General features: G+C 35.2%; 1 protein-coding gene across 4 annotated transcripts; it reads left to right on the forward strand.

Annotated features, from left to right (window-relative positions):
* The first annotated feature begins 3 nt into the window (after positions 1 to 3).
* Positions 4 to 5,549, forward strand: LOC110438326 (uncharacterized). Of its 4 annotated transcripts, none has more exons than XM_073923772.1 (7): positions 4 to 81; positions 1,092 to 1,158; positions 1,722 to 1,873; positions 2,027 to 2,091; positions 2,202 to 2,360; positions 2,468 to 2,563; positions 3,533 to 5,549. In XM_073923772.1, exons 5-7 carry the CDS (start codon positions 2,253 to 2,255, stop codon positions 3,803 to 3,805), a joined length of 477 nt encoding a protein of 158 aa, XP_073779873.1. In that variant the 5' UTR covers positions 4 to 81; positions 1,092 to 1,158; positions 1,722 to 1,873; positions 2,027 to 2,091; positions 2,202 to 2,252; the 3' UTR covers positions 3,806 to 5,549. The 4 variants fall into 4 exon arrangements, with proteins under 4 accessions (XP_073779873.1, XP_021325697.2, XP_073779874.1 ...); XM_073923774.1 differs by lacking the exon at positions 4 to 81 and adding an exon at positions 1,290 to 1,373 and having other exon boundaries at positions 1,090 to 1,158; XM_021470022.3 differs by lacking the exon at positions 1,092 to 1,158.
* Positions 5,550 to 14,682: the final 9,133 nt, after the last annotated feature.

Consider the following 14,682-nt stretch of genomic DNA (forward strand, 5'->3'; position numbering starts at 1 on the left):
TCCATTTTGTCTTGGTGCCATATCGGACTTCTCATATGTTTTCGACTCTTCGAAGAACTAAACATTAACTTGTTCCTGTAGGTGAGTAACAACACTTATTAACACTAATTCTATGCATGCAATGAATTTTACTATATTCCCAACCTGACGGTTTGTTTTTAGCGACGAGAATTATTGCATATGCTTAAGTTTCAAATGCAGTGGGTAATTAATGTGGCCTATAGTTTCAGCTAAGTCCAAACTCTTAAATGTTTCTGTGTATTCATGACATGAGTGGCGGAATTAGGCAGAGTCAATCGCTCAGGGAGGCATGTAGACCCCGCGCGACATCCTTCCCGCCCACGCCCGCACCTTCGAGAGGGCGGAGGACCGTGAGGTCGGCACAGTCGTTTGCCTAACGCCAGTTAAGCTTGTGCCGCTCCTTAAGACATTAACGTTAACAGTTACTTGGGAAAAAACGGAAACTGTTTTTCTGTGCCGTTTAAGTTTAAAATGTTTCATGTTAACACTAAAATGACATCTTTATGCTTAACTGTTAATCACTGATAAAAGATGGCTAACTTGGGACCATAGTATTAACACATTTACGTTAGGGAATTCGGAGGTTTTGTTTGTTTTTAGGTGAAACGTTTTCATTTCTCTAGCGAGTTTTTACATTTTTCTCATTTTACGTGCTTCTCTCTGTGTGTGCACCGCCTAGTGATGGGTCGTTCTTGAACGATTCGTTCATTTTGAACGAATCTTTTGTATGACTCGAGAACGACGAGTCCTCTCTGGGAGTGATTTGTTCACTCGCGCATGCGCACATTAGTGCAGGTGGAGGAAAAGATTAGTTCATTTATCGAGTCCTCTAACGGGTTTAAGTCATTCGTTCATCACTTTAAAGACATTAGGCAATGAAATGCAATCAGAGCCGGAAAAAATTTTAAATCATCTTTCAAGTCCTCTGCGTTGAGTCATCTCTCTTTACATGCTGTCACGTGATGAACGAACGAGTCAAAAACCAGATGACTCGAAAAGTGAACTAATGGCTCCTTTCGGTTCAGACTGTGCTTTGGTTAAGCTTATATGGTTCTGTCTGTGTGACGTAGGCGAACCCCTCAAATTTGAAGACCTGACAGAAGAGCTGAGCTCACATAATCATAGACAAAAGACTAGGTAAACAAACGATTATTTTCTTTTTCTTATAGCATTCAAGTTATGACTGGGCTAGTTGTGGATGCGTTTGGAATAACTTGTATCATTTTAATAATATTTTGGCAAATTGATGGAAATGACTTGAAAAAAAGATTTATTCATCTCAACGAACGAGACTCAAAGGTCCAAATCAGTAATATGATCTGAACTTCCCATCACTAAGAGCGAGTGAGACCGTAAGTTGTACTTATAAATTTGTGACGCATATATAAAGCACGGATATTCAGATTATATTAGATAAAGTAATATGTAAATGTAGTTTATATATATATTTTTTATAAAATATTGCCTAAAACGTTATTTAATCCTGTCAAATTAATATAAATAGTTCCTATTAGGTTTAAAATAGTCTTAATTTCAAATAATATATTATTACTAACTATATTACATTATTTGTGGACTCCTCTGTATACATCAATATCATATATTGATATTAATATCATTTTCTGCTCCCAAACGTGTTTCATGTTAAAATATGGGGGCATAAACTTGAAAAATGTTTAAAACTTATTTCTGTTTTCAAGATAATCTTCTCAAGACTTCATGCAGTGTAAAAACTGCAAATTCAGCACTTCAAGTGAAGATGTCCTTCTGAAGCACTATCAGCTACATCATCATAGAATTTCCAACTGGCCCTGTCTTTACACGGAGTGTGTTTGTGCTTTAAAAACTGCAGGTGCTTTACGATCCCACTTATCTAAATCACACCACAACACTGATAGAGTCAGTTGAGATCTTTCAACTTTTAATTGTGGACTATGTGAATTTCATAAGATTTGTACTGAAAAAAGATTTTTTCTTCATCTACATAATCATCTGAAACGTAAAGAAGTTAATGCAGAAGAGACATGGCAGCCATAAGTGAATAAGCCTGCACTCTTTTTTCAAGAACAGGTAAAGATAATTTTTTTCTTTCTTATTAGGCTTTAAGTTTACAGAATGCAACATGCTCTGTTTACATTCAAAATTGATTGCTGTAAATCTGGTTGGTTTGTTTTAAAAAGATCTGTGAGGAATTTTTCCGCATCACCAACAAAGACCTTCTAGGAGTCTCCATGGCAGCCACTGACAAGTACACACCAAAGCTTCTGAAATTATACAGAGCCAGAAAAGGAGCGTTTGGACATGAAATGGAAGAGCTCCTGGAAAGACTTGATGAAAGGGCAAGTTAATAATTTTCATTATTTACATGTTTTTGATCTATGTAGTTGATGATATTTCAGTTTTCATTCTGTGACTTTTTGGTTGTATCTTTTTTATGTTTTTGCAGACAACAGAAATTGTTAATCACAGAAGGACTTCTGCTTTGGAGGGTCTGCCTTTGTTTCTTCGAGAGAAACAAACTAACCTTTTCAAGAAATGTAAAGTAGGTATCAAACACTTTAAATGGTTTAAAGCATGAGTGTCCAAACTTGCTTCTGTATTGCTGGTGTCTGAAAAGTTGAGTGCCAATCTATTTGGAGCTTTCATGAAAACTTTTGATTAGCTGAGTTAAAATGTTTAATTTAGGTATCATTAACAGAAATTACAAATCTTCTGACCTTAAGGTATAAGAAGTAAATTTACGTATAAACGTGTCTTGTAAATTTCATGATTCACAAGTATCTTGTTATTTTTAAAAGATTGATATCAGGTTCTATATTAGTACCAATTTAGACCTGCTCACTGATTTATGCAGGCAGTTAAGGGAAAGAACATGTAAAAGAGATGCAAAAGAAACTGTTGCTTTGTCTGTTATTACATAAAATTAGAGTTGTGCCGAGAGTCTGAGACGTTATTCTTGTCAACCAAAATGGCAGCTGTTGTATTCAGAGTACAACATATCAGCATTTATTTATTTATTAATTTATGACAGTATTTTAAAATAAATCACTTAAAATATTTAAAGTCCAATTACTGCATTAATGTTGCATATGAATCCTGATGATTTATGCGTGTGTAGATCTGGGCTCCTTGTTATTTACATGTTGTCAGTTTAATTGTTACATTCACTTTTGCTTAACGATTTAAATTATAACACTATGTCTTCCTACAGACAAACTACACATTACATAGCATTTTTATGATCATAACTATTTGATGTAACTGGTCATTTTGCTTAACTGCAATTAAGTTTGCATGGTCATTGTATTATGCTGGTTTATTATTTTTACAGAATGTTCATATTTCTGAAAGATAACTGTATGTATTTTTAACTGAATAAATAACTTTATTACAATTATTTAAATGTGTGTGTTGTTATAGCCCTATACTAAACATATAATATCTTGCTTGTTTGTAGATAAAGTACTATAATGACTTTCTATGCTCAAATATTCTTATTGTGTTTTCACAGGAAACTGAAGATAGAACAAAGGGCGTATCAGTTGGCATTCTCTATGTTACGGAAGATGACTACCGGGCAGCATCACCAGTGATCCAGAACATTGCTGTTGTACTGGAAGAGGTTGTTGTTTTGGAAGACATTCCAGATACCTCAAGTGCTGTAGCATACCTCTTTGGCCTTCTTCATGCACTCAACTTTTCCTATCCCAAAGAACTCCGGTACACTTTTGACACAATTCAGATTGTTTTCATGGAGCTTGGGACTGGATGTACGCAACGTTAGCTTTCTCTTAAAAACAAGATGTTAAACTAATACTGTAAACAGTGTTGTGTCAATGGTCTGATGTTACACAGACCTAATGTACAATTTGAGTACTAAATCTGATTCATGAGAGCCACTGTTTAGGCACTGTGTTCAGTTAAATGTGTAACATTTCATAATAACTACACACTATGAATCATTTATTAAGCATTAGCAAATAGTTAGTTCATTATTTGTTAAGTATTAACTCTAATAGGCATTAATAAGCACTTTATAAATACAGCCACAACTGGCTATATTCTTAAATTGTAATTAATTGCATTTTCATACTTTGTTAATGATTCTTTTTTTCATTACATAAGTATTGCATTATTTACAAACCAGTTATTTAAGAATAGGTGGTGGTTTTTTCCAGATCATTCAGAATGTGAAAGTACATTATTAATAAACTATTCAAATAACGTTCATATATCTTATTATTCAGGCATATACTATTAGTTTATTTATATATTAATACACGCTTTATTAACTCGACTTCATCCAGTTTTGTGACCTAAAGTGAGGACTATTTATGCTTTATAAATCCCTTATAAATGACTATTAAAGGCTCAGTTATATTCCGAACAGGGAAAAAGAGCATGAACTATTTCATTCATTTCTGTTTATTTAATGATACACAAATGAAACTATCAAATGAAAAAAAATTCTTTGCAACCTTATCTAAAATGAAGTTACTGTACAGTTTACACTTTGCTAAATAACACTGAAATGTTATATCTTAATATATTGTTTTATCCAATTTTATTCAATTGTATTTATTGCTAATTGTATTTTGACATTTCTGTTATTCGGCAATGTTTAAAGTTTACAGTAATTTTATTTTTTTAGATTAGATTGCAAACATTTATTGTTCATTTGATACTCAGCTTTTTAATTGTCATTTATAAGAGATTTATAAAGCAAAAATAGTCTCACTTTAGATTAGGTCACAAAAATGGATGAAGTTGAGTTAATAAAGCATTTATTAACATACATAGTAACCATTACTATATGCCTGAATAATAAGATATATAAATGTTAATTTGAATAGTTCCATTAATAATTTACTAACTCATGCTGAATGATCTTAAAAACCACCAGCTACACTTAAATACAAATGGTTTGTAAATAATGCAATACTGAATTCAGTAAGGAACAATTAATAAAAAGCAAAGTTTGAAATACAATCATTAGCTTATAACAGCATTTGTAGCTGTATTTATAAAGTGCTTACTAACGTCTAATAATGTAGAGTTAATGCTTAACAGATAATTGATTAACTATTTGTTAATGCTTTGCTAATGATTCGTAGTGTGTTGTTATTATGAAGAGTTACTGTTAAAGGTTTTAAAATTAAAAGGTTTACATTTTAATATTTAGATTTTGTCAAGACACCCAAGCACTTAACTTTTGTTTTGGTTTAAATGTTTATGGAAACTGGTGTCCAAATCAACCCTTTTGTTTATAATTTGTGCATAAAAGCATTCAAAGCAAATTTAGTTTGTGTTAAATGCAATGTTTAAATTGTTAATTTCTGTGCTGTTGTTACAGTTAAAATGTTAAAGCTTGCATATGTGCCTGCAAATTAGCAGAAAAGTCTGTATACTGCAAAGTTTGTAATTTGAAGCACTTTTCATCTAAAATATTTACAAATGTTTGTGCTATTTCCTGTTGTAAAGCTTATTTATCTGTTGCTTTCAGTGGAAATAAATTGAAGAAGTAGTAAGTTTGTGTTTGTCATTTGTAAGTAGAATGATTAAAACAGAATGATATGCTAACTAGTACTAATTACGTATTTTGCAAATTTGAAAAAAAACATCCACTAAACAGAAAAAAATTAATTGACTCAATTGCAGTAACTGTTGCTTTAGTTGATGTGACAAAAATATCTTTATTAGTATAATACTATAATCAATATTGCATGAACAAAGAAAATTATGTTAGCTCAACTAAATATTGTTACTGAGAAGAACTAAAAAACAGTTGTTGAGACAACTCAAAGTTCTTACTGCATCAAGTTGCCTTATTTTTTTATGTTTTCTCAACAATTTTTTTTTTACAGTGCAGTTGTAAGACATTTGTGTGAGTAGGATTTAAAGGAAGATAGGTTCAGATATTATCCATGAAAGTGAAAGGACACCCAAATACAGAATAAACAGTAAAAACAGATTGAACTATATAAAGAAAAAATAGGACTCAGGATCAAGCCCTGTGGTACACAACAACAGAGATGGGCTGCAGGTGAAGAGTGATAAAAGGTAAACAGGAAATTTCCTATTAGTTAAGAATGAGCAGAACCATTTCAGTACTGTTTTTCCTTCAAATACCCATATAAGACTACAGTTGGGAGAACATTATGACCAATCAGATCAAAATCTGAACTAAGGTCTAAAACGAAAAGCGCCAAAGCTTTTCGTAATTCTACAGTAAACTAAATGGAATTAAAACTTTTAAGAGTGCAGATTCAGGGCTACAATGTGCTTTAAAACATGATTGAATTGTTTCATAGACTGAATAAACTGACAGGAAGGATTTGGACTTGCTGTAACACCACCTCTAAAGTACATTGGATGTAAAACTGGAACTGAGAAAAACTGTAAAGGTTAACTAAAGAGGTGGAATCCTAGTACAGCACAATCAAGACAGTTAGGGAACATTCCAGTATTTTGGCATTTAATAAAGACAGGCTGTAGTCCTGGTCCAATAGCTTCAATGATTGAAAGCATGGAGAAATGACATCCTGTATAAAACATGGTGGCTTTTATTTGCTTATTTGCATAGAGATGGGCTCAAAAGCAGACAATTTATAGAGACAGGAAGGAACATGGGAAATGTATAAGAAAGAGAAGACATCTAATTTCACAGCATGAAATGCACACACAAAGAAGCATTAATTATAGACATACTGGAAAACTCAACTCCACTTTTAACTTCACAAGATCTGTAGATAAAGAATTCTTCTATAACAATGCTTCTATAATGTATCTTTGTACAGTGCCTTTTTTCAATAAAAGCCCATTATCATAGCATATTTTTTGACAAAGAAATGTAATAATAGGTCTACACAACACATACAGTATTTGAAATGTAGTTGAATTTTGCATTGCAAAAGGTCATATTTTGGTTTTGGGTGTCTCCAACAACAGTCTGATTTGCATCCAAGGTCAAAAAACACTTTCATTGTCTTTTAATATGCATTTATTTTTACCTATTATCCCAACGACTCCCATATGATTTGTTCAGCGATTCATTTGTTCCCAAACCCCTTCTTTTGCCTGATGCTACTCTGCGGTGATTGGTCCGATGACCCAGACTTTTGTGATTGGTCGACTGCGTTTAGCGCGAGACGGAGCGAAAAGGAGGCAACCATTTTAAACCCACCAAGTTGTGATGTAGGAAGGAGAAACACTTACAGGATCTGGAGGAAGAAGAAAATGGTCCATATAAAGTGTGCAATACTTACTGACAAAGTCCAATAAATTAGTAGTATGTGTTCCCTCCCCTAGTGTTGGAAGGGAAAGGTGCGTTCACGTTTTACAGGAACTGGCACTTCATATGTGTCGATCTCGTATCGCCATCAAGGCGTACAGGCAAAGATCCGACCAAAGGTCGAATCGTTCATTTGACTTTGCGTCGACTAAATAGAATTAATAGTTTTAAACACGGTGCACTTTCAGATTTAATCCTCAGCTGGATGTTTTCTGTGTTGCACACTGCATGGATGGTAATTTTTAAAAACCCATAATAGGGGCTCTTTGAAGGCATAGTTTACCCAAAATTTAAAATTTCCTCAAAAGGTATTCTCCCTCATGTCTTTTTTCAAAGAATACTGGTTACTGGCACCCATCAACTTAAAAAAAAATACTATTAAAAGGTAATAGGTGCCAGCTACCAGCAATTTTTAAATTATCTTATTTGGTTTCTAAAAGAAGAAAAAGAATTTAATGGGTTTTAAACAAAGGTTGAGCAAATAATGACAGAATGACATGTTTTTATAATTTTTTTCAAACTAATCTGTGTCAAAATAGCAGGTTAAATCGGGCATGTTCTTTTTTTAACTTCCCTAATTGTTTATAATATGAAATTTACAAATGCTTAATTCTGTAGATTTAATTTTCCACACCTGATTTAGTGTATCGTCAAGGTGTGATCATCCATTAATTACCCAAGAGCGTAACATGGGAGGAACAGTAGAATTACTATACGCCAACATGTCTTGATCTATAAGCTGACAGGAAGCAGGTTGCGTTGGCATGTTTTGCAAATAATTACAGGTCTAAACAGGTTGCTTGAAGACAGCAACCAGGACCATTCTGTGTAGTTTAAGCAATTACATTCTCGGTTACCAAGTGTTTCAATGAGTCTGTCTCAGTATTCTCTTCACACAGACATCCTGATATCACCAATCAGCTCAAACAAATTGCTTTAGAGAGCAGGGAGGGTGACAGCAAATGATAGAACTAATGAAATTCTGCCTATTATGTTGACTCTTCGCCACTGTTATTTAGTTTTGCTGGTACAGTCCAAATCAATACAGACTGATTTCCATACAGACGTGTTGCATTCTGCTGTTCTGCGTGACTTACGTGTCAGGTGCTTGTTTATTCCCGCTTTTATTTTGGTGCTATAAACAGAAGTGGGCTCTCCAAACACTCTCAGCCCACTGTTGGCTATTTCTGTCAGGTATAATGTATTGTCCTCTGTGTTTAGCTTTGGCAGTCTGGAATGAAAATAACCAAAATGTGAACAGCCTTTCACCCTCTCTTGTGCCTTTCTCTATCATTCGGTAGCAGGTTGGAAAAATAACAGCATCATTTATCCTGCACAAACTCTATGACATGTTTACAGTTTTCCATCATAATTCAGAAAGTTTTCTTTGTGTGTGTGTGTGTGTGTGTGTGTGCTTTCTGAATTTAAACAGCTGGTATACTGTAAGTGCTTTCACTTACCTTCTCCAGGCTTTAAACAGAATGTTTGTCTTTTGAAATTGGGTTCTATAGGCACAGACGTAGTTTTTAGCTGTCTATCATATTGCGATGGTCAAATCAGTCTGATAACTCTTAAGAGAATGTTGAATTTCCGTCCACAAAAGCTTTTTATATCGGCAGTATAGATTTCTCTAACAAGATAAATGCTTTAGCAAACACAATATTACTGAATGTAATCCAAACACAAGCAAACACATTCTCTCCTACTGTACATGTAAATTTTTTCATTGTTTTGGGAAATTATTCTTTGTAGTTTTTTACAACCAAAAACTATTAAACTGTCTGATTTTCATTTATTTATTCATTTTCTTTTCGGCTTCGCCCCTTTATTAATCTGGTATTGTCACAGTGGAATGAACTGCCAATACAAGCATATGTTTCTAACCCATCACTGGAAAACACATACACACTCTTGCACACACATACACTGAGGACAATTTAGCCTACCCAATTGACCCGTACCTCATGTCTTTGGACTGTGGGGGAAACCGGAGCACCCGGAAGAAACCCACGCAAATGCAGAGAGAACATGCAAACTCCATACAGAAATGCCAACTGACCCAGCTGAGGCTCTAACCAGCGACTTTCTGCGACCTTGCTGTGAGGCGCCAGCACTACCTACTGCGCCACTGCGTTGCCTGTCTGCTTTTCTTTCAGCCAAAAATCTTCTTCACTCTTTTATTGAAGGAACTGTGCCATCTTGGCTTGAGGGTGAGTAAATTAACAGGAAATTTTAAATTTTGGTTGAACTATCCCTTTTACAAGGGGTTACTAAATCAAAGTAATGCCCGTTTGACTTTTGGGACAATACAATCATGAGGATTTTTAAGAAATATGAATGATTCAAGTAAAGCTGATGTGTGGGAAATGTAACCTTTATATTTAAATTAAGAGTTATCCATTTAGATGAATTTAGTTAAAACCAATTTATTCCATTGTTACATAGTGGTACACTCTTAACAATATAGGTTCCATAGCAAGGTTGTTGTTGTGATGAACCAGAGAAGAATCATTTTTGTTGAATTTTAGGGGGAAAAAATTCTCAAAATAACCCTTTTAGGAGTTGACAATTAGCTGATGATTGATGTGTTTGGCATGCTGTACCAGTAGAGAGAGCCCTAAGCTCATAAGATCCTCCAGCCAGGGGCTCCCTCCAGTTTGTTGGGTGAGAGGGGTGTTTGAGCTCAGGTAGATCTCGAGAACTCCCCTGCTGATCATATGGTGCAAATTTGGTTTGGTCAGTTCATCTATATCGTATGTCTTTGGACTGTAGGTGGAAACTGGGGAACCCAGGGGAACCCACGCAAGCATTTAAACTTTGCACAAAAATGTCGACTGGCCTGGTAAGGTCTTGAACCAGTGACATTCTTGCTGTGAGGCAACAGTGCTTACTACTGAGTCGCTGTGCTGCCCTATTAAGGAAAAAGGAGGAGTAGGGGTGGAAGGTGGGATTCTTCAAGACGAAGATACTGAGGTAAGAAATTCTGGTTATTTGTAGTCAGTTAGGAATCATCTGATTGGTGAATCATATGCTAGCTAATGTGGGACCAGCCATGGGTAATCATAAGCACATTTTCACAATAACCAGCATTCTAATCCTGGCAGATTGCTGGTAAACGCGCAGATCACTGAAAGACTACAAATCTGCCTGTATATGGACTACAAGCTCCAGTCATGCACCGCTCACACACATCTCATTCGGCAGATTACACACACTCACCGCTGGGAGCTGCTCATGAACTGATTACACTGACTATTTATACAGCACACAGACACACACACACACACACACACACATTACAACGTGTTTTCCTTGCTTTGCCGGTTTTGACCCTCACTTTGTTTTGTTTGTTTTACTGTTCATTCTTGTCTGCTGCTTGCCTTCTGACTACTCACCTGTTATTTGTTTACTACTCTGGTCTATCTGTATATACCCGTATGCCCCTGTGTTGACCAATGCTTGCCTGCCTATTCCTAATAAACCTGCACTTGGATCCGCACCTATGTTGTTAACGTCCCATTCAAATAATACACGTGATCCTCTCGAAATTAGTTTATAAATAAACGTCTCTTATTTAGTGGGAAGAAAATATGAAAAATCTAAGAAAACTATTGTGGACGGGAATATTTATTTTGGTTGAAAAGCAATTTCATTATAAAACCACTGATGGCAAAAAAAGAAACATCTATATTTTATATTAAAGTTAGCAATAGTTTTGGCTTCATCCTCAGCTTTGTTCAAAATATCCTCTTTTATGTTCAACAGTAGTAAGTCAAACAGGTTTGGAAAAAGTAATGGCTGAGTACACAATTTTTAGTTTGGGCTAAACTATCATTTTAATATTTTTCGTACTGAACTCAGTGCCATTTCTATATCCAAAATTAAAATGCCACATGCACTCAAACAAAACATCCATCAATTCAAGCCAGTCACATAATAAAAAAAAAGTTCAGTTGAACAATTAGCTGCCAGAAGCCTAACTAGATACACACAGCTTCAGCATATGCTCTTACCCACAATAGCTCATCTTCTACAGCAGATGGTGTAGAAATATTATGCAATCATCCTCTCAAAAAGAAACCAGTGTGAAAAAAATTAAACAACTAGACCGCACATTTGCTAATTCATGAAAACAAACATTTATTGTTAGCTCAAATGAACTCGGATAAACCAGCTTCAAGAATTAAATAAGAGTACAGAGGAAAAGCTAAAAAAAAAAAACATCTAGTCCCTGCTAGCCCTGAGCAAAGGTGTTGGGAAACTATTTTTGTCCAAATCTCATTCATTCATTTTACAGAGAACGCACTGTCCAAGGTAATTGGTTTGAGTGACATAAAAACATCCCTGTTGCTTTGTGGTTAACACTACAATATATTGATCATTATGCAGTCAGTAAGGCTGGTACACAGTGCACATCCTCTCTCTGGGGAATAAACGTGGCAGTCAATGGGATTGTCCAGTACATGCTAACCCTCATTGTCAGGCTGGAGAATGGTTACGCTTTGAACCGGGACACCAAAACGGTCACATGTTTTGCTAAATCCCCTGAGGCTTTCAACTGTGAACTTTTTTTCCTCCATCTATCTTCTCCAAAGTGACTTTTTATACACTGGAGCAACAGCAGGGGCAGGTCAAACTGCCCTTTAGGGCCTTAGTCAATGGGATTTTCTTATTATTAATGGAAAAAAATAAACAAGTCACATTATTATTTGATAAATTACCTTCTCTCATACATCAGACTTTTTTTGTAGACAAGATTTGTCATGAAAGTAGCCTACATACACCAGATGTGACACAAATCTATGATTGTAACTCCAAAATGTCAAAATAATATATGTAAATGACTAGTTTCCAAGTGTAAGTGGATGGAATTGAGGATGTAGGTTATCATTCTGGATGGTAGATGATATCAAATTATGGGCTGTCTCAGGAAGCAAGACTGAGGCCCCGTTTACACTAATACGTTTTAGTTTGAAAACGCATAAGTTTTGCTACGGTTACGCCATCCGTCCACACTACGCCGGAGTTCTCGAGCGCCGAAAACGGAGCGTTTCGAAAACGCTGGAGAGGCCGTTTTCATTCTGAAACGCTGCTGCTCCGTCTCAGTGTGGATGATGGAAAACGGAGACATTTGAAAACGGAGGCGGGGCTGCAGACATTCGCCTCTCTGATTGGGGCTTTTCCTGAATATTAAGTAGCCTAACACGCACAGTTCAGTCCTGCATCTTCTCCGTGTAAGTTAAAACTTCGCAAGTTTGATCAAGGCTGCAGTCTCTTCTTCTCAGTTTGATATGGAAAACAGACTATACCGAGGACACGGGTAAATCTTCAAAGGGAACAGTGTACTTTATAACTTCATTCACATCACCCTGGCTACGTTGTTTTACTTTCTCAACAATAAAATGTAAACATGATATAAGGAACTGCCTATTTTCATTTTAATATTAACAACTAAACAGACAGCAAAAATGTTGAGGCGCCGTGCTGCAAATATGAGCGTCATCTTCACTGTGTGCATATTTATAACAAAACGGAGCCTACACAACTGCCTCCTTTCAATTTCAGTGAAAATACGAAACACACCCTCTCTTTGCTGAATATCAGTTTTAATCGATAATGGCCATTATAAAAGTATAACATACAATAAGTTTATACATTATAGGAAATAAAGGCAAGCGATCAGTCAATATACAGAATGTACGTGCTTACATTAATCATTAACTTATCTTTGCGCTTAGCCAAAACACGTTACCTGAGAACAAATAGATTCCAATGTCCAATGAATATGTCGTTAAATAAAGACAACAAGATGAAAGAAATATTCCGTTTAATAAATATAGTGAGGTTAGATCCAGCGGGAGATGCTTGATGAGAAGTCCGACTAGCACAGCTCTCATCTGGGTAGATTGGCTACAGCGCTTGCCTGAGAGTGTGTGTGTGTGGTCACGTGATGTGCGTTTTCAGCGTTTTGGTGTGGACGGAGAGCAGTTCAGAAACGCTGGGTGAAACGCGAGTGTGGACGCGGATCGTTTTCATTCTAAAACGCCGTTTTAAAACTAAACCGCACTAGTGTAAACGGGGCCTGAATCATCATCTGAATGATTCACCACAATGTTTTCAGCATGTAATAGAAGAGGTTACACATTACTGTAAGTGTGGATGAGGCCATGTCATCTAAAACCGCAAGATATAAGTTAAATATTGATGCTCTGGTTGAAAGCGGAGTCCACTGTGGTGTTTGTGAGTGAGAAGAGCAAAAAGCAATTACTAGCAAAAAGAACACGAATGCCTGGAAAGGAGCAACACAAATGTAGGCAATTAGTAAAATGAATTTAAAAAATGAAATTACTAATTAATTAATTTTAAAAAGATAGCCAATACCCATACAGACAAATTACCAATGTAGATGAAACATAACAATTCAAAAGTACACACTTAGGGTGCTTTCACACCAACACTTTTTGTTTCGGAACCTGTCTTGTTTGCCTAGTTAGCGCGGTTCGTTTGGCATATGTGAATCCACCAATCGTGCTAGGATCCGCGCCAAAACAATCGATCCACACTCTAAAAAATATTGTTTAGACCAAACAAAAAAAATCTACGCAACAGTTTGCATCAATATTTTCAAGTTACGGCAACATCTAACAAAATGAAGTTCAGACAGCAAACTTTATTAAGTTAGCCAAATTACCTTTACCTCTTCAATCAGAGGTATTTTTACATAGCACAACCTCAATTTTTTTAAGTTGAGTACTTAAAAAATTAAGTTGTTCCAACTAGCTTTTTTTATTAACATTTAAACAAAAACCAGTGTTATGTACTTAATTACCATAATTATACATGCTAGTTTTCAAGTTTAGAATCTCAAAAAAATTAAGTAGCTGAAATTAAATTTTTTGTTTGTTTTCATATTATTGTTAATTTAGGTGCTTGTAAGAAATACATTTTTAAACAACAGCAATTTTAATTTCAGTAGCTTTTTATTTATTTAGAAACACAGTTTTCAGTGTTTTATTTTAAATATTGCACTTCTCAAAGTTTACAAAACACAAATGTGCACTGTCTCACAAATTATAAACAAACTGACACGTCAGCTTTGCCTTCAAAAATGTGCATGCATGCATAGCTATGCCATCACAATGAATTCCATCAAAACAAGAGTTATAGGCATTGATACACTTAAAGCTAACTATTAACTTATAAATTGAATATTTTACAAACTACTTGTTATTAGTTAACCTTAATTGTAAAACATGTAACATTTGTATTATTATAAACAAACATATATAAATGCCACCATTCATATAAACAGTATGAAATAAAAAGATCAGCATGTGGACTTCAAAATACAAAACAATGTAGTTGCAACA

Source organism: Danio rerio, chromosome 15 (assembly GCF_049306965.1).
Source record: "Danio rerio strain Tuebingen ecotype United States chromosome 15, GRCz12tu, whole genome shotgun sequence".
Taxonomy (NCBI): domain Eukaryota; kingdom Metazoa; phylum Chordata; class Actinopteri; order Cypriniformes; family Danionidae; genus Danio; species Danio rerio.

Coding starts and splice junctions, on each gene's coding strand:
- LOC110438326 (XM_073923772.1), top strand. CDS start 2,253: ATGGCAGCCACTGACAAGTACACACCAAAGCTTCTGAAATTATACAGA. Junction 2,361..2,467: donor TGGAAAGACTTGATGAAAGG/GCAAGTTAATAA, acceptor ATGTTTTTGCAG/ACAACAGAAATTGTTAATCA. Junction 2,564..3,532: donor ACCTTTTCAAGAAATGTAAA/GTAGGTATCAAA, acceptor GTGTTTTCACAG/GAAACTGAAGATAGAACAAA.